Source organism: Pseudorca crassidens, chromosome 3 (genome assembly GCF_039906515.1).
Source record: "Pseudorca crassidens isolate mPseCra1 chromosome 3, mPseCra1.hap1, whole genome shotgun sequence".
NCBI lineage: Eukaryota > Metazoa > Chordata > Mammalia > Artiodactyla > Delphinidae > Pseudorca > Pseudorca crassidens.
In genome coordinates this window covers 170,575,945-170,594,883 of record NC_090298.1, presented here as the reverse complement: position 1 = coordinate 170,594,883, position 18,939 = coordinate 170,575,945, and the positions used below count along the sequence as shown (strand labels likewise).

The following is an 18,939-nucleotide window of genomic DNA, read 5'->3' as shown; positions in this document are numbered from 1 at the left end:
GGGGTACCCGTGGCCTCTTCCCAGCCTGCAAGGGAGTGTAGCTTTCTCTCTGAGGACACAGGGGGCCACGAAAGATTGTGTTATTTTAATTTATACTAATTATTATTTTTATTCTGTAGGGTCTATGGGTCCCAAAAGCTGAAGAGCCCCTGGCTGTGTGTGTGGGGCCTTGGGATCTAAGTGGACTCTCAGACCACTGAGAGTCAGAAGCCCTGGTCCGGCCTTAGTACTGCCCAAACTCAGGTCCAGATCCCATTTTATGGATCAATAAACTGAGTCTCAGGCAGGCAAAGGCAACCAGCAAGTCAGAAGCACAGAGCGGGTTACACGTGGGGCTGTCTGACCCTAAAACAGAGCTGGCATCGGTGGCCTGGCAGGTAAGATTAGTCTGAATCGTTCTCGGGGGGTCTGAAACGCTCGCCACACCCAGCACCGGGGTCCAGCATTAGGAACTCAGATACGACCGAGCCAAAACGGCCGTGCGGGCGGCCACGCAAACCTGAAAATAAAACTGCAAGCCCCACCCCCTACCGCTTCTCGCGGCCTCTAGCTCAGAGAGTCCTGCCTCTTCCTTCATTGGGACGAGCGAAGGGGGCGGGGTGGAGGCGGGGCCTAGTTACGAAAGGCCGAGGGCCCCGCCAATCAGGCTTTCGCACTCTCCGATTGGCCCCGGTCGCTCTGCCTTATCTTTCCATCTCACTGCCTTACCCGCTTGCGTCAGGCAGTGCACTGAGACCACGTGCGCCTCCGCGCTGGAAGATAGTCCCTGCCCTCGACCCCGGTCGTTGGCCGACGGAACCCCAGCGCGCCCGGTCCAGGCTCCTGACTCCGCGGGACCTCAGCCGCGTTCAGCGGAAGCGTGGGGCGGGCGGCGGCGGCCGGGCGAGCGGGCAACGGCGGAGGGATCCGCGGACGGCGGCGGGGCGGGGCGCGCGGGGGGCGGGGCCTGGCAGGGGCGGGAGGCGGGGCGGGGCGCGGCGCGGGGTGGGGGGCGGAACATGTCTCCCGCCGCAGGAAGATGAGGCAGCGGCGGCGGCCGCGGGCGTAGCGGGCCGGACCGAGCCCAACGACGCGGCCGGCGGGCACCGCGGGCTCCTCGCACGCCGCCTCCGCCAGCGCCTTGGCCGCGTAGGGCCCGCGGGGCGGACACGCGGGGAGCCGGGCCACGCGCCGCCGCCCACGCGCGCCCTTCGGGGCCGCGACGCCCCTTTGTCCGGGGGGGCCGTTCATGCCGCCGCCCCCCGTGCGCTGCGGGCCGGGCCACGCCGAGCAGGTGAGCGCGCCGGGACCGTCCGCCGCTTGGTGTCCGGCGGGCCGGGCCTTCCCGCACGGCGGCGGGACGCGGGCACCCGGGGACGCGGGGCGGGGGCGGGCGGGGGGCGGGGGGCGGCGCGGCCGGAGTCATTGTTCTCCAACTTTGCGCGCTGGAGGGGGCCGGCGACGTGGAGTGCGCGCTCGGGCCCGCGCGCCCCCGCCTGCCGGCACTTCGGGAAAGTTTGTGGAGCCGGGCGGGGGCGCGGGGGGCGCCGCGGGGCCGCCCAACTTCGCGGCGGGGCAGCGGCGCAGAGGCCGCGAGCGCCCCTTCCCCCGGGGGCCCGGCCGGCGGCGGAGTTTGGAGGGGAGCGAGTGAGGGAGAGGGAGCGTCCTTTTGTCTGCGGGGAAGGTGCGCCGCGCGCCTGCGGGCTCGGGCCGGGGGCCGGGCCGGGGGCCCCATCTGTTCCGCGCTCCGCGGGCACGGGCGGCAGCTTCGGGGCGAGCAGCGCGGTGGCAGCGGCTGCGCCCCGAGCTTCAGAGGGTTCCCGGGCTGCGCCGCCCGCACCGGCTGCGGGGGGTGGGGTGGGGATTGGTTTCCCGGGCCTCCTCCCACCCCTCCCCCCCCAAAGGAAGACGTTTCTGCTTCTCTGCTCCCAGGGTGGCTTCACACGTCCTTCGAGTCCCCTTCGAGCCCCCAAAAGTTCTCGTGACACCCCAGAAGTGTTTCAGCTCTTCTAGAGAAGCCTGTTTAGCCCCCCCAGATCTGCCTTAAAATCGGTTTCAGCCACCCCACGAAAAAGTGCGGTTTCGTACTCTTCAAAAAAAGTCAGTTTCACACGCTTTCCAAAAAAGAAAAAGCTTCGCGGGGGAGGGGTTGCGCTGGGGCATCCGTTTCACACTCGTCTCCAGTTGGCAAACAAAGCGGGGGTTTCTCCGCTTCTGAGGTCGGGTCTCCCTCGATCTCGGAACCCCCTTTCGCTCGCGACCCCCGCCCGCACCTGGGGCTCGGGGAAGAGAAGCTGGAGGGACTTCACTGTCTGACTGTGGGACGGAGACCCTGTCTTCCTCTCTTTCCAGGGTGTGGGATGGGACCCGGCAGGTGGATCCCCCCCATGCTAGAATGGAGCCCCTAGGGACCATGCGGGGTGGGGGGAAACCCTGGTCTTGGGACCCCCACCCCCGCAAGGGATGTTTTCAAAGTTGCTTAAGAATAATTCCCGGATACATCGTGACAATAAAACAATCTAGGGTGTTGTTTTTTTTTTTTTTTCCAGAATTTGGTTGTTTTTTATGGGGGGGAGGAGGTTAAGTGTAGTGGGAAGCTTTGCGGGTAGGTCCCTGCGCGGGGCGTCCCCCCTATTTAGTTGTGGAGCAGGAAGGGGGTTTCGCCGTCTTGTGGATTTCTTTTGCTTTGAATTTGGGGGTGACCGGGCCTTCAACGTGCTCTGACAGCTGCTGGGGGGGTGTCACCAAATTTCCCTTGGGGCGGGGCCGGGTCGCCCCTCCCCCTTCCTGGGGTGGGGCCAGTGGAAAGCCTGAGGGTGGGTGGAAATGGGAGAGGTGGCGGGGAGAGGGGCGGGTTCTGGCTAAGCTGGGAAGGGACCACTCCACCCCGCATCCAGTTTAAAATTTGCAACTTGATTCCTTGGTGGTCGCAGAGGGAGTTCAGGGAATGTACTCTGCGCTCCCCCCACATTGTTCAAACTCCCTGAGGGCTCTGGGGAGGGGTCTCTAGGGGCCCCAGTCCCTGAATTCTGGCTGTCCCACCCCCATGTCTCAGAGTCTGGGAGGGACGCAGCCTTGGAAGACCCAGATCCAGAGCAGTTAGAGGGGCTCTTAAAGAGCTCTCCCCCATCTGCTCACCTCGGCCACTGTCACTCATAGCTCTTCTTTTCTCCACCCCTCACCTCTCCTTGCATCCGTTGCGGGCACCCTGCAGGGCTGTCTCTAGGCCTGAGGAGCCCATCCCCGGCCCCTGGCTCCCCGTTGCCGCTGGAGAATGAACCAGCCACAGAGGATGGCGCCCGTGGGCACGGACAAGGAGCTCAGTGATCTCCTAGACTTCAGCATGGTGAGCGGCCCTCTCCGTCCCCCCCCCCCGTCGTCTCCCCCCTGCCCCCCGCATGCCCAGCTGTCCACACTCCTGCACCCCCCAGACATTGGGAAAGAAGCTTGTGCCAAAAACACTGCCAGCATCTGGACCTCAAGCTCCTATGGGTTAAAGAGCCCCAGGTGGGGCTAGGGGAATTGGGGCGCCCTCGGATGGATGGGTTGACGCCTCCGCGGCGGGGTGCAGCTTTGGGGCCCTTGTCGGCTTCCAGAGGCACCCGTCGTCATCCAGCTGTTTGCCCAGGCACAGAGTGGGTCCAACCCACCACTTTTCAGTGGGGGAAACTGAGGTCCGGAGCGAGGGAGGGACTGCCCATGGCCTTTAGCTTTTCTCTGGGGAGGCTCGGCTGTGAGGCCCCAGCTTGGCTCTGGGCATGCAGTGACCTTGCCTTGGGACCTGTAAAACTGTGTGATCGGGGTTATTCATGCTCTCGTGGGTGCCAAAGATGGTGGGAGCCCATAGTCTAGGTGTCCTCTGTGGAGACCTTCTGTAAATGAGGAGAGGTCACAGGCAGTGGACGTGTGATTCCTCAGTTTATTGACACGAGAGCCAGTGCCGTGGGTCTACGGGGTGGGGGGGGGCAGGGGGATGTCCTCACACTTCCCAGGCGGTGTGCTCCATTTGACACAGCCCGTTCCCCAGCCAGGCCGATGGAGGTTCAGAGAGGGTACTGCCTTCCAGAGGTCACGCAGCTCAGGCGGGCCCAGGGATGCTGGGAGCTGGACCGTCCCTTGGAGGGCTGGGGGCCTTGGTTTGCCTGTCTGTGCAGTGGGCCACCTGTGTCGGGGGGAGGGGGGGTGGTCTGCGTTTCCTCACAAACCCAGGAGCTGTGTGTGGACTCCCTAAATCCTGCCCCCACCCCTCCCCCAGCGAGCACTATTTTGGTTTGAAATGGGTTCAGGGAGGATGCTTTCGGTCTGAATTTAATTCTCTGCCGGTATGAGGCCCAGGCCACTGAGGTCTGTCGAAACAAAAGTCCCCAAACTGAAACGACATCATCCGCCCTGCGGAAAAACACAGCCCACGGGACGGAGCGGCCGCGGCTCCGGAAGGGCCATGCCGGTATTTTTAAGCCCCGTTTTATTTTTGCGTCCCAGCTGAGGAATCAGGGGTGCTGCTCAGTTGTTTTTTTGTTAAACTGACAAGTCACAGACCACTGGGCCAGAACAGACCGGCTTGGGGGTCAGGGGAGGGGGTGGTACAGGTTCTGATCTCGCCCCCCCCCACACCCACAGCCTCAACCACTTGCCCACCACCCCCTGCTGTCCAGGGGGTCCAAACTCCCCCGCCCCCAGCTCAGACCCATTTCACAGATGAGGAAGGTGAAGCTGAGCGTGCGAGGTGCCCAGTGTGTGTCCTCTGGGAAAACCCAGAACTGGATTTTTGTTCGACCTCCTTGTTCCCGTGAGGAGAGAGGCCCTGAGGCAGCCCCCCATCACAGGAGGCTCACACCCTTTTCTTCCCACCTGCCCCAGAGACACTGAGTTAATTTGTTTTTTTGAAACAAATTTTCGACTGAAAAGATTTTGAAGGGAAAGCGCTTCCTTGGGGTAGGTCCCTCTAAAGTCAACGAGGCAACTGCCAGTTCAGTGCCAGGAAAAGCGGCTCCTCCTAGCTGGTAAAACTGCACCTCTGCCCCAGCCCTGAGCTTCGCCTGCTAAGCTGGTGGCTCCGAGGGGGTGTGGGCCTCAGGTGGTCCCTGGGTCTGACGACAGCCGTGAAGGGCGAGGGGCCGGGGAGGGTGCTGTGGGCTTGCCTGGTGGCCCGACCGTGCTCCTCTGAGCTTTGCGCGTGCAGAGGCCCTTACGTGCCCACGATGCCCACGTGCGTTTGGGTTTCATAACAGCCTGCACGGTGCGAACGCTGCGTCCATTTCACAGAAGGGAATACTGAGGCTCCGAGGGGGGTGTGGGGGCCTGGCTGGGCTGATCACAGACCTTCAGTGCCCGCAGGACACAGACCAGTTCCCTCCACCCACCCCACCCACCCCGTGGCAAGTGCCACGTCAGCGGCCCCTGGCACCCTGGAGGGCGAAACAGAAACAGAATTGAGCACCACCCCCCTCAGGGCCTGCCCCAGGCCTGCCCCTCCCCCAGCGCAAGCCTCAGTGTCCCCAGCAGGAAAGGGGCCCGCCTTGAAGCCAAGGCCCTGGGTGCGGTGAGCACAGCCCTGCCCCCGGAGAGGACTACAGACCCCGTGAGAACCCGAGTCCTGGGTGTGCCTGGGTGCACACCTGCCCCGAGTCTGCACTCGCCCTGCCAGCTCAGCCTGTGGCCTCAGTTTCCCCTTCTGGAGAACAGGGTGTGGGGGCAGGACCCCCTTTCCTGGGTCACTCCCAGGGCTTGTGATGCTGCCCCAAGTCATGCCCACAGAACGCACACCCCCATGTCAGCCGCTCTCCACAGAGCCTTAATGCTGATTGCGGCCACTCTAAATTGCTTGGTCCCCAAAAGAACCTCTGAAACTCAGGCCATTGGGGCAGGGCAGGGTCATGGTTTGTTTCTTCTGCAGCACGAGGGTTTGTTGATGTTGGGTTTTCCCAGTTAATGCTGCTAAGCTGTTTAATCTTGAGGGACTTAACACTGGGTTTGGGTGAGCGAGTTGGGGGGGGGTCGTGGCCATGCACTCACACTCGGTGCCCGCCCACCCGGGAGAACTGCACTGTCGTTGGCCGGGAAGGGTGCAGCTCTGAGCCCGGAGCCCGGCTCGTGGGGGCCTCCCCGCTCACCATCCCAGTGGTGGGGCCTGGCTGTCTTCCCTGCACTCCCACCGCTCGGGGTCAGGGGCTCGTGGGGAGGTGGATGCCGGGCTCCTAGGGTGAAGGTCGGGGTCCGCGGCTGGGACACGGGTGGGACAAGCGATCCACCTGGGAGTGTAAGTGATCTCATTTTTTATAAAGCCAAAACTTGAAGAAAACTTTGGATCACTTTTAAGCGGATACATTGTATCAAATGCCTTCATGTTATTTCATTCCCGTAAAACAAATACAGAGGTAAACAGGGGAGTTTTCCCTGCTCCGGAGGGGCACCGGGGAGCCTCTTCCCACCAGGGCCCTCGGGGCGCCTCGGGCCTCCCGGGGGACAGGACCCCGGCAGAGCTGTGGCCCTGGGCTGTGCACCCCCCCCTCACCCCCTCTTTCTCCCCGCAGATGTTCCCCCTGCCGGTGGCCAATGGGAAGAGCCGGCCCACCTCCCTGGCCGGGGCCCAGTTTGGAAGCTCAGGTAGGACCCCGCTGGCTGCCTGGGGGCTTCTTGTTTGCTTGAGGAGATCACCGCGTGTGAAGGGTGGGCCCATGGAGGGTGAGGGGGGGCGACCGTGGGGTGGGGCTGGCTGCCGGGCGCAGCCTTGTGGACTAGGCACTAAGGGGAGAGGTGTTTGGGGGCAGCGCTCAGGCCCGCCAGGTGGAGTGGGGGTGAGGGGCCTGGGGCGGAGGTCCAGGTGCCCATGTGGGCGTGCGGTGGGGGGATGGTGAGCCTAAGGGAACCCCAGGAGGCGGCTGCCCCTGTGCTTGTGTGACTTGCCTTGGGGCTAAGGGAGGGAGCCCCGTGGTCAGCATGGTGTCACCGTCCACCCTGCCCCGAGAGCCTGGCCCCTGGTCCGGGTGTGGGGGACTCGGTGACTCACGAGGGCCTGGGTGAGCTGGGCACTTGAGCCTCCAGGGTCTCCTTGGCCCCAGTGGGGTTCTGGGTGTCCAGTCCCTCCCCAGGGAGGGAACCTGAGGCCCAGGAGGAGTGTGATATGGAACCCCAGCTTTCTCCAAATCCTGATCTGATCCTGGCTGTTTTCATTCAAGTATGTATTAGGTGCTGATCGTTGATGAGACCTGGCACTAGCGTGATCACCTGGCCTGGTTTGTTCGAGGTCGGGGGGGGTGTTCCTGGGATCTGGGACTTTGAACGTTCCAACTGGGGTCATCCCAGGCACACCTGGATGAGCTGGTCACTCTGCCTGGTACTGAGTGCAGAGGACATGGCCCAGGGAGGACAAATGGCATGGCCTCAAGGAGCATAGAGCAGGGGTCAGGTTGCAGAGTGGTGGGGAGGGCAGTAGGGGCTGTCTCCACAGAGGTGTTTGGATGTTTGAGCAGAGGCGTGGGGGCTCAAAGGCCCTGGGGCAGCACCATGCCTGGCGAGTTGGAGGAACAGTGAGGAGGCCTGTGTGGATGGAGCAGAGTGAGGGAGGGGGAGAGGGAGGAGGGGTGGGGAGAGGAGGGGGGGAGGGCAGGCCGTGCAGGGCCTTGTGAACTCGGGCTTTTGAGAGGAGCCACATGCATGGGGAGGAGCCCGCTCTGGCTGTCGGGAGGATATAGGGGACCCCTTGGGCAGGCCAGAGCTCTGCACGGACTTCAGTATCTTTTTGGGGTCTTGGGATGGGGGCCGTGTCCCCCCACATCTCTGGGGTCCAAGATGGAAGGGTCTGTCTTTTCCAGATTCTATCAGGGTGTCTAGTGGGCTCTGGCTGGAGGAGGAGGGGGTTTCAAGGGTGGTTTGTACTCCCCCCACCCCCCCCCTGCAAAAGGAGGGACATCGTGTTGCTGACCCCACTGCCCCACGCTGGCCTTCCTGTCCGCCTGAGGAAGTGGCCTCAGGGCTGGCCAGAGTCCTCCCTGAAGTGTGGAAATCCCCACAGGCCACCCTGCCTCCCCATTCCCAAAACAGCCCTGGGGAGCAGGGGGTGCTGCTGCTCCCCTGCCTCAGGCAGAGGGTCAGGCCCCGGCAGGCTTCCTGGAGGTGGTGGCACAGTCCCTCCCTCATCTTCCCCCAGGTCATCCCCCTGCTCTCTCCTGTTGCCCAGTGTCCACTTGGGGCCAGTAACCCCCAAGGAAGGGGCCCATCCAGGACACCCCATGCCTGGCCCAGCCTGACTGGGACCCGTGTGAATTTTGCAGGTTGATTTTGTGTGGTTTCTGCAGCCGCAGCCCGCTCAAGGGCCCTGCCCTGGCCACTTCAGGTGGGGAGGGTCCAGCCTTGTCCTGCTGCACATCGGGCTGAGTTTTCTTCTTCCCCACGAGGGTTGTGGTGTGGTTGGTCCAGCCCAGGAGGTCTCCAGTTCTGGACACACAGCTGGGGACCCCTTTCCCCAATTCATTTGAGCAGTTAGTGCTGTCTGGGGCGGGGGAGGGGGCACAGGACCGGGAGCCCTAAGACCTGAGCTTAGAGGTTCCCTCCTTGCTGCCACTTCAGGCACAAGGCAGGCCGTGTCACCTGACACAGGTGGTGTGACTGCAAGCCTCAGTTTCCTAGTCTGTAAAATGGGAGTCTCCCCATCGGCAGAGGGTTCAGCGAGTCCTTGGGCGTGAAAGTGCCTTATAAACTGAGGCGTGGGGCGCATCTCGGTGTCTGCCTTGAGGGGGTGCAGGGGTTCGCAGCTCCAGACCCGGGAGCCACAGGAACTGACACTGGTCCCTTTGGGGGGCTCTCCCAGCTCTGAGCTCATTTCCCTACTCCCTTGTTGGTGGAGCTGGAGACTCCAGGGGAAGGTGGGGGGGGTGGAAAGGTTGGTGGTCCAACAGCGGGATAGGGCTTGGGGAAGTCACCCCTTTCTGAGCCTCAGCTTTTTTCATCTGTAAGATGGGTCACCGCCCTGCAGACGGGCAGTGTCGTTTTAAGGGGACAAGAGTTTCTGAATGCTAGTAGGTCACGCTCAGCCACATTCTCCCCTTCACCCTCCTTGCAAGTCTTGGCCTAGTGTCTCTCTACTTAGAATTCCTTTGAGTCAACTTGCTTCTTTTAGATTCACTTCGAAAGGGCACTTCATGTTAGGAGAGGAGCAACCCAGGCCAGCGGGGACAGGTCTCTGAGGAGGGGTCTCTGAAGGTCTCGGGAAGAGGAGCTGAGCGTGTGGGGTGTGCGGGCTGCTTGCGCCGTCCCTGAGGCCAGAGGATTTCTCCTCATCATCTAGAGCAGAAGACTGCAGAACGGGGATAATTTTTCCACTCCCTCCCTTTTGGGAAACCCCAAGGCACAGATCTCTCAGTGGCAGCACGTCCTCTGCCACAACCTACAGGGTCCGAGGCCCCACGAGATATGGGGAAACACCTGCTGACACCGGAGGAGACGACGTCTTCCCTGTTTTCCTGTCTCACAGCTTTCCTGGTCTGTGTGACTCTAAAGGTAACGTGCCCTTGGGTACAAACCTAACAGGTAGGCAAGGCGGCATCTACCCTGGTTCAGCACAGCTGTGCGGTTATGGCCTCAGAGTAAGTTCCCGGCTAGAACTGCCAGCCGTGGACTTGCTTCCACAGTAAGAATGTCCCTCTGGCGTCCCAGTGCTGGCTGTTTCCAACCTCTTCCAAATGTGCCGTTTCAATGGGCATTTACATGTTAATCATGGGCGATTATCTTTCCAAAAGCAGATTGGCCAGATGAGTTATTTTTTGATGAATTTCTGATCACTACCCCCTTTTTTTCTTGGATTTGGTGAACTTTTTATTTTGAAATAGTGATATATTCACAGGAAGTTGCAAAGAAATGTGCGGGGCGGCCCCACACGCCCCTCCCCAGCCTCCCCAGCTGTCAATCCTGCAAGTTCCTCACATGACACCAACTCGGGAGGCTGACCTTGGTACGATCTACAAGAGTTTATTTGGATACTGTAGTTTATTCACAAGATCTGCGTGCCCACATTTGTGTGTGTGTAGTTCTGCTTGGTTTTATCCCGTGTGTAGTGCCATGAAGCCACCACCGTGGTCTGTTCAGAATTGTTCTATCGCCTCATGACCTCCCACCTGCTGTCACCCACCACCCACCACCCCTCACCCTAACGACCCCTGATTTACTCTTTTCCATCTTCCCAACTTTGTTGTGTCGAGAATGTTACATACATGGAACCATACAGCATGGAACCTTCTGAGATTGGCTTTTTCTGCTGAGCACAGTTCCTTGGAAATCCCTCCAAGTTGTTGGCTGGATCAACAGCTTGTTCCTTTTTATTGGTATCTGGTGAACTTTTTAAAACAACAGCAACAGTAACACTTATCAACAGCAACTTAAGTCAACATTTGTTGAGCGCTGTATGCCAGGCACTGAGCCTGGATAGTTTATTCTGAGTCCTCACTCCTCACAGGTTGGTGAAATAAGGGCGATTGTCATCCCCATTTTACTTACGATGAAGCTGAAATTCAGAGTTTATTAACCATCTCAGCTAGCCACCCAGTGTTGTTTCCCTGTAGTGTCTTGTACTGCTGCACTGTGCTGCACTTACTGATTTGTAATAGCTTTTTATAGAGGAAGGATGTTAGTCTTTTGTGATCTGCAGCCTTTTCCCTAAGTTTTCACTTATAACTGTTGTTGATGATGGAGACTTTTAATTTTCCTCAGTGCTTTACAGGTTTCAGTTTTATGTTGTCAAGTCTTCTATGTTGTTCTAGCTTTGGTGCCATTTCTGCAAAATCCTTGAGAATTAGATGACACAGTCCATTCTGCATTGCAGATGTGACAGTCATGAATGTGCCTGTACCTCATTCCATCAAGTTGAGGAATATACGGGAAAAGATGCTGGAGGGCAGCAAAGCATGCCTTTGCAGTTCTTGGCAGAGCAAAAAAGTGAAAAATAAGTGGGAGGTAGAGAACCTCAACAGTGAAGTGATCAAGGTTGAGCTTATGCAGCAGTTCCTGGCCAAGGGCACACATCCAGCTCACCCGTGGGAGTGCTCAGAACACACACCCCTGGGCCCTGGACCCAGAGACACTGATAAAAAGCCTGGGATGGGGCCTGTAAGAGTTTCCAGGCAATTCTGAGGGGCACCTCCAGTTAGAAGCCCTTACCTTTAAAGGCCATGCCTTGTAAAAGAGATCATACCGTTCTTATAAAAATTGGTCACATACCGTGCACAGAAAAAAACCTGTAACATAAAGAAAGTGACCAAAAAAAAAAAGTGACCAAAGTATAAGCCATATTCTTTGAGAACAATGTGGTAAAACTGGAAGTGAAAGACCAAAAAGCGTAGAAATAAGTAAAAAGCTTAATGACTTGGAAATAACAAAATTCTTTTTTGTTTACCTCTTGGGTTAAAGAGGAAATTAAAACAGGCTAGACGGAAATCAGCAATAATCTAAACACACTGAAGCTACAAGGTGCAGCTAAAGCTGTATTTAGGGAAGAATCATAGCCTTTGACAGTCTTCAGATACAATGAAAAGAAATGGAGTAAGCATTTAATTTAGGAAGTTCTAGGACAACAGAATAAACTCAAGAAAACCTTTCTTGGTGGTTCGAAATACCTTAAAGCATTTCCTAAATTGCCATTTACCCATGAATTTTTGTCTCATCTTTTTACCTTCCTGTTACTTTAGTACTACCTGGTGTCAGTTACCGTAGCTTTTTAGAATTATTACTAAATTTTTCTTTTTTCTTTTTCTTTTCTTTTATTTGGCTGTGCGGGGTCTTAGTTGCAGCGTGTGGGATCTTCGTTGCCACATGTGGGATCTTTAGTTGTGGCGTGTGGGATCTTCATTTGTGGCATGTGGGGTCTTTAGTTGCAGCATGCAGAATCTTTAGTTGTGGCATGTGGGGTCTTTAGTTGTGGCATGTAGGATATAGGCCCCTCTCCAGGGATCAAACCCCAGGCCCCCTGAATTGGGAGTGTGGAGTCTTAGCCACTGGACCACCAGGGAAGTCCCCTAGTTACTTTAGCTTTGTGGTGTTTTTATAGTCTTCAATTGTTGTTTTTCAGGGTCCCCCACCCCCACCCCATATTCAGACATGCTGATTCTTCTTCATGATCTTTAGAATAACTGTTATGTCTCCTCCCACATCCCTCCAAAACAAACAAGCCTACCTGTTGGGATTTTGATGTTATGTTAAATTCATAGGTAAATTTCGGAAGAACTGTTTGTGTTTATAGTAGTGCATTTTCATATTTTAAGAACTTGGTGTTTTCTTCCTTAAGTTTTGACCCTTAATATTAAGTTTTTAAGATAAACTTTGAAAATGAAAGCATAAGGCACTTAGCCATTTTATAGTTTTCTTCCTTAATTTGCTCACATACTTTTGCAGTGAGGGTTGTTTCTAGGTGTTTTAGGATTTTCCATGCTGTGGTTTGGGGATCTTTTTTACCATATTTTCTACCTGGTTGCCTCCTGACATCCCCTAATTATTTGCATTCTTCCCTTGGCTTGGTTTTCCAGGTAAATCATCCTCAGGTCTCTTCCATCCTGGTGCGGAGGCCATGTGCCTTTTCACATCAGCAAGTGTTCGTAGAACCACATTGGGTGTGTGCTGTTCGGCTTCTTGTCAGCAGGACCGGGCCTGATCCTGGCTGTTGATTCAAGATAGATCTCTCTGACTGTCTGTGTTTATCATGTTCAGGGCGTTTCCTTCTGGTCCTATGTGACCATCCACGCGAGTGATTGGCATCACTGTGGTGTGTTGGGTGCCTCAGGGCAGCCCCTGGTTTCCTCCTTCCCCACGTCCTGACGCTGTCCATTAATGGTTTTTCTCACCCAGCTATTCCCTGAATTTTGGGTTTGGTCCATATCCTTGTTTAGCTGCCAGACCAGATCTGCCAGCATCCGTTTTGCATTTTGCCTGCGTTCCCATGTCGTGTGGCACTGAGGCTTCTTGTGGCTCCCTGCCATGTTTCTGCACCAGTTTCTCTGGAACAGTCTCCAGCAAGTGGGGCCCCCCATTCTCTGGGCACTGGGGAGCAGACTGCCACCCTGTTTGCATGTGACACCTTCCCCAACTGCTTTATTTCTGCTGCGGCGATTGGCCTGTTGCGATTTTGTCCACTCCTCTTGTAAATTCTAGCATTTTGTTGGGGGAAAAAATCATCCGTTTCAGGCACATTTAAAAATGGTTCATGTTGCATTCTTTAATAATATAGGAATCCGGGCTTCCCTGGTGGTGCAGTGGTCGAGAGTCCGCCTGCCGATGCAGGGGACACAGGTTCGTGCCCCGGTCTGGGAGGATCCCACATGCCGCGGAGCGGCTAGGCCCGTGAGCCATGGCCGCTGAGCCTGCGTGTCCGGAGCCTATGAATCCATGTCTCAGTCCTGAATCTACTTATTCTTTTTGTTCCCTTGTCCTGGACCCAGCTGTCTCGTGTCTGTATTGACTTTTTTCCCAAAGAATCTGCTTCATTGACGAATCGATCTTTATCAATTAACTGCTTTTCTCTTCATTACTTCTATTTAATTTAGTTAATTTATCCTTTTTTTTGCCATGCCATGTGGCTTGTGGTATCCTAGTTCTCCAACCAGGGATCGAACCCGGGCCCTGGCAGTGAAAGCGTGGAGTCCTAACCTCTGGACCACCAGGGAATTCCCCACTACTTCTGTTTTAATTCCTCCCGTTTTTTTAGTTTTTCTTTTCTTTTTTCTCTTTTGACTTTTGAATAGAAGGCCCGTTTGTTTATCACTGTTCTCTCGCCCAGTAATCATGTTGAGGGTTATAGATTTCCCTCCGAGGACCACTTTGGCCATATCCTGTTGGTTTCAATAATGCGTATTTTCGTTATTTATTTTTTTATAGATTCTTGGTAATTTTTTTTTTTTTTTTTTTTTTTTTTTGCGGTACGCGGGCCTCTCACTGCTGTGGCCTCTCCCGTTGCGGAGCACAGGCTTGGTATATCCATGTGCGTCGGATTGTCTTCCTGAGTCACTCGTTCCAGAACTGTTTTCTGTAGGTGCTGTGTTCTCAGCTCTCAAAACAATTGAGTCTGCATTTGTCTTACACTTTCCATGCTTTTATTTTAGGTTTTCCCGTCTTTATACTTTTTCCTTGCAGTCGTGCCTGGTGTTTTTTCTTGGGTTGGGTTTGGAAGGCTGTGCTGCTGGTGGTTCTAATGGTTTTAGGGAATGTGCTGAAGCCCCCCGAGTCTGGCTCCTTCCGCCTCAGGAGTGAAGTCACATCTTGTTGTCCTGCAGGAAAGCGTTCCTCCCCAACCCTCCTGTTTGGTATAAACACGTTGCCACTCTTTAGAAATGTTGTTTCTCTTTGTTCGCAATGTTTGTGTCCGGCTGAGAAACACGTGTCCTTACTGTGTTCATTCTGCCACTTACGAGGCTTCAGTCTCCTCATCTGGGAAGTGAGGTTGATGGCGGCCACTTAAGGGTTCAGTGGGATAAACCACAGGAAGTGCCTGAAGCAGCACGACACCTGCGGGCTCTGGTGCCCGTTCTTGGGATGGCGTCGAAATTCCACTTAGTTTAACTTAACGCGTGGCCCAGATGTGCTCAGCATCCCTGCACCATTGCGTCCTCCAGACTCGCAGGGTCTGTGCTGGGACTCCCCTCCCTTGGGGTTGTTCTCCAGGGAGGGGTGCGGCTCTGGATGTGCACCTGGCTCCTGCCTCTTGTGAGGGGCAGTGGGTTGGGGGTGGAATTCCTGGGCCCTCGCCTTCCTTCTCTCAGCTCCAGCCCCATGGGTGTGTCATCGTGCGCGCACAGCCTCCAGGGAGCGTGCTCGGGTTTTTCCGGGTTTTTCTCTAACTCCAGGTTTGGGTGTTTTTCCTGTTCCTCCCGGGATGCCGGCTCCGGTGTCTGGGCTCGTGTTAGGCCCTCGTGTCTGTTGTCTCAGAATCCCCCCTTCCCTGGTGTTTGGAGGCGTCTCCAGAACCCACCCTTCTGTTCAATCACCTCTTCTGCATTGTCACTTCTGCCTCGCCGCCTCTGACGCTCCTTTTTTTTTTTTTGCAGTACGCAGGCCTCTCACTGCCGCGGCCTCTCCCGTTGCGGAGCACAGGCTCCGGACGTGCAGGCTCAGCGGCCATGGCTCACGGGCCCAGCCGCTCTGCGGCATGTGGGATCCTCCCGGACCGGGGCACGAACCCGCGTCCCCTGCATCGGCAGGCGGACTCTCAACCACTGCGCCACCTGGGAAGCCCCTGACGCTGCTTTTAAAATCTCTTGTGAATTGGCAGCAGAAACTTCTTAGTTTTTCCTGCTTTGGCTCTTACTCTCTCCCTGAAGCCTTATCTTCCATCTATTCTACGGCACCCACAAGCTCTGCAGTTGCCTTGAGGGCGCGTGGTGGTGGTCTTAGATATGCTTCTGGGATAAATCCTAAATCTGTGAATGTCCATCTTCTGTGTTCCGCGCTTGTTTAGCCCTGGGCCTGTTTCTTGCAGGGAGGTCCCAGCTGGGATTCTGAGCTCATACTTGGCTGAGCGGTGGGGTGGGCGAGATCCTCCCAACCTCGCCGTTGGACAGAGGGGTCCCCCTTGAGACTGAAGCAGGATGGGGTCTTTCTGCTGTTGCTTTGGTCACGAATCTGAAATTCACAGGAGGGAGGGGGCAGGGCAGTTTCTGCAGCTGGGGGACCCCGTTCCTCTGAATTACCACGCATCTGTGGGCCCCCCACCTGAGGACCAGCTCTGCCCATTGGGGAAGCCTCTGGGGTTGGGGGGTTGCAGCTCCGGGGGTTCAGGAGAGGTTGGGTTGGACCCAAGCCCTGGTTTGGGGGACCATCTGCTCTTGGAAATGGTGGGCTGTGCCCTCCACTCACTTCCTCTCCAGCCTCAGATCCGCTTGCTTGGGCGCAGCTCCAGGTCCCCTGTCTCCCCACCCCCACTTTCAGGGGCAGGAACGGCAAGGGCTGTGAGCCGCTCCGGCACTTTTCCTCCAGCCACTTGGAACCTGCTCCCTCTGGCGGGAGCTCCCTGGCGCCCTGGAATTCCTAGCAACTTTTGAAACTCTGAAGGCCAGAGACAAGCGTAGCTGCTTGTGAACACGGAGGGGCGAATGAAAAAGGGGGCGCATATAAGGCATGAGAGGGTCTGGGGCATGTCGTGCATCTCCCCGCAGCTTTCCTTCAAGTCTGAAGTGATGTAAGAGTTCAGAAGTTGCCCCAAACATCACAGGAAGAGAGGTGAGGACCCCACTGGCCCGTGCAGGGAGGCCCCGGCCCACTTGAGGAAGGACTTTCTCCTGACTCACACCTGTGTTGGGCTTGCCCCTCATGAGACCCCAGGTGCTGCTGAACAGGCCACCATCCCGTTTCTCGGGGATTTTAATTCTAAGGGGAAAAAGCCAGAGGGGGAGCTGACGGCCTTGGGGAGCTGATAGTGGCGGGAAGGAAACACTTACGTGAGGACCAGCAGACGGCTGCCCTCAGGTGCTGTTAATTTTTTCTCAGCTGTGATCATGGTGCATGGTGGTTATTTTTATTGCCGTTGCTACTTTAGTCTTTACCTAGGGGGCCACACGTCCAGCACAGCAGCCGCTTAGCCACACAGGGTCATCTACTCGTGCGTTAATTAACATCTCGTCGAGTGGGGAGCTCTTTCCGCCAGTCCCGTGGTAGCTGCCTGTGACCGCAGGAGGATGGCACTGCCGGAGGACATTGTGATTGGTTGGATAGTTATCAGAGCAATGAAGAGGCCAAAAACAGATACTTGTCGAGGTTGTTTGGGGGCCAGCCCTGTTCAGGCAATGCTGGGGACAGGGGGCCAGCAAGGCAACCTCCCTGACGGGCGATGAAGGTGTGGGGACCACTGGGGCAGAGCTTGGGTCGGGGTTGGGGATCTGCTCACTTGTTGGGCAGGGAGGAGTGAGCTGGGGGCGAAGGGCGGTCAGGGAGGGGTCTAGTCTTTACCCTGAGAGCAGTGGGGAGCCATGGGAGAGTCTAGAGGGAGGGAGGAGAGGCAGGTTTTGCTTCCAGAAGCTCCCATCAGGCTGCTTGGGGTGGAGTGTGGGCAGGGAACCTGGGGTGGGGGGGACACTGCTGTACGGATGGGGCTTGACCCAGGGGACACAAGGCCGAGCCAGGCTCTGATCCGAGACCATGGGTAGGGGGCAGTGGAGTGAGGGAAGGGGAGAGCACGGCTCCTGGGATTTAGCCCGGGCACCCGGGTGGGGGGGTGCTGACAGAGCTGGGGCTGCAGCACGAAGCCCCTGACGACCATGGCTACGTGACAGGTTTGTGGTGGGGACGGTGCAGGGCCATGCCTAGGCCCTGTGACCACGTCTTCTCCACACTCCAGGTGCTGAAGTCTGGTAGTCTGGCTACTTCATACGGAGGGACTTGCTCCTGGAATCTTCTCCGTGCCTGGGTCAGCAGACCTTCCCTGTGAAGGGCCAGACAGCTTCTATCGCAACTGATCTCTGTGTTGTAACCAACACCGCTATATACAGGGAACAAACGTCCGTGGCCATGCGCCAATAAAACTTTACTGACAAAAGTAGGCAAGGGCCATACTTGGTCCAGTCACAGTTGGCACACCTGCCCTGGAGGAATGAGCCGGGACGGAGGCCCCTCAGAGGGGCCTGCCCCCCCATGTCATCCAGCCAAGGGGGTGTCCGACACCGGCTGGAGCCCGGGCTGGGCGCGTCCAGCTGTGCCACACTGGTCATCCTGGTGGCAGCCCTCACGGTGGGCAGTTCTGTCACCCAGGCTGTCTCGGATCAGATCTGAAACTCCGAGGGGCGGGTGGTGCCCTTGGGCGCACCCAGCCCTCTGCTTGTCCATCTCCCACCTCTTCCTGGGGGCAGGGCTGGGTCTGAGCAGAGAGATGACCTTTCCGGGGGCTGCCCTGCCACCACTTCACCTCCAGCACTTCAAAAAAAAGAAATTATATTGCGACAGCAACGTTTCATTCTATTAGTACATTTTAATTAGAACGTGAATAAGAGATGTTATGAATATTCATGATTGGGTTATTTAAAATGCATAATTAACCAGTGGGGGGTTAATAACTATTAATGGCAGCGGTGGGGGAGGGCCCATCCCTCTTTCTGTCGTCTGGTCTCCAGCAGCGGGGAGGCTGGGGCTGGGTGAGGGGGGTTTTACCAGAAAGGGCAGAGCAGGGCCTGGTTGCCTCTACCTGAAGCTTGTGGGGCCCAAGTTGGAGGGGTCCCTGGGTGTCGGCCTCAGGAGCGCCCGTCACCCTGCCAGCCCTCGGTGGTGGGGTAGGGGGGTGGGAAGGCCTGGCTTTGGCCTTGGACCTGGCCTCCTGCTCTCTTGCTCAAGGGTCCTGGCGACTCTGGGGCCCGTGGTGGATGCCCATGGGGGTGGGGGACCCAGAGCCGAACGAGCTCGTGGGCGGGCACCGGAGAGCGAGGGGATGACAAGTAAGTGGCCGTGGAGGGAAACGGGGGCTCGGATGCTGGGCCTTCTACCAGGGTCACCCCCCCTTCACCAGCTGCTCTCGGCCCCAAAGCCCAAGTGGGGACTCAGGACCTTGGGGTGCAGACACCCCAAACCTGGCAGCACATGTTAGATGGATTTGTGGAGACCATGGGAGCTCCGTCTGACCCCCTGCCCGCCAAAGCAGCCCCCAGCTCCGCATTGTAATCACATTGGAAATTTTTGATTAGAAAACAGAATCTAACCGAGGTATATGAATATTTATCAGACTGGGAGATTAATATGCATAGTTATGTAAATCAGACAGCAATTAAACACCAACTCCCCAGGGGAATGATTAACTCAGAGGCACCAAAAGAGAAGGATGCAATTTGAAAGAAATTTCTGGTACAGATGCGCAGAGGAGGGCGGGGTGAAGGATTCCGGCTGGGGTGTTTGGGATGTCCACCACGTGGGGTCGGGGGTGGGGTGGGGTACGTCCCCTGGCACAGATGGCAGGGCTGGGCACGGCCTCTCTGGCTCAGCCTGGCCTGGGCAGCTTTGACTCAG

The 18,939-nt window shown here is 57.0% G+C and overlaps 1 protein-coding gene across 17 annotated transcripts in view; it reads left to right on the top strand.

The window, feature by feature from the left end:
* The first annotated feature begins 997 nt into the window (after positions 1-997).
* The window catches only part of TCF3 (transcription factor 3), a 35,837-nt gene continuing 17,895 nt past the window's right edge, over positions 998-18,939 (top strand). For 2 of the 17 annotated variants that reach the window (XM_067734346.1, XM_067734348.1), the window contains exons 1-2: positions 1,807-3,325; positions 6,513-6,585. In XM_067734346.1, coding sequence (XP_067590447.1) covers positions 3,254-3,325; positions 6,513-6,585 — 145 coding nt within the window. In that variant the 5' untranslated portion in view covers positions 1,807-3,253. Of the gene's footprint in view, positions 1,274-1,545; positions 1,664-1,806; positions 3,326-6,512; positions 6,586-18,939 lie in introns of those variants that run through there. The other 15 variants (XM_067734340.1, XM_067734335.1, XM_067734331.1 and 12 more) reach the window with 14 other exon arrangements.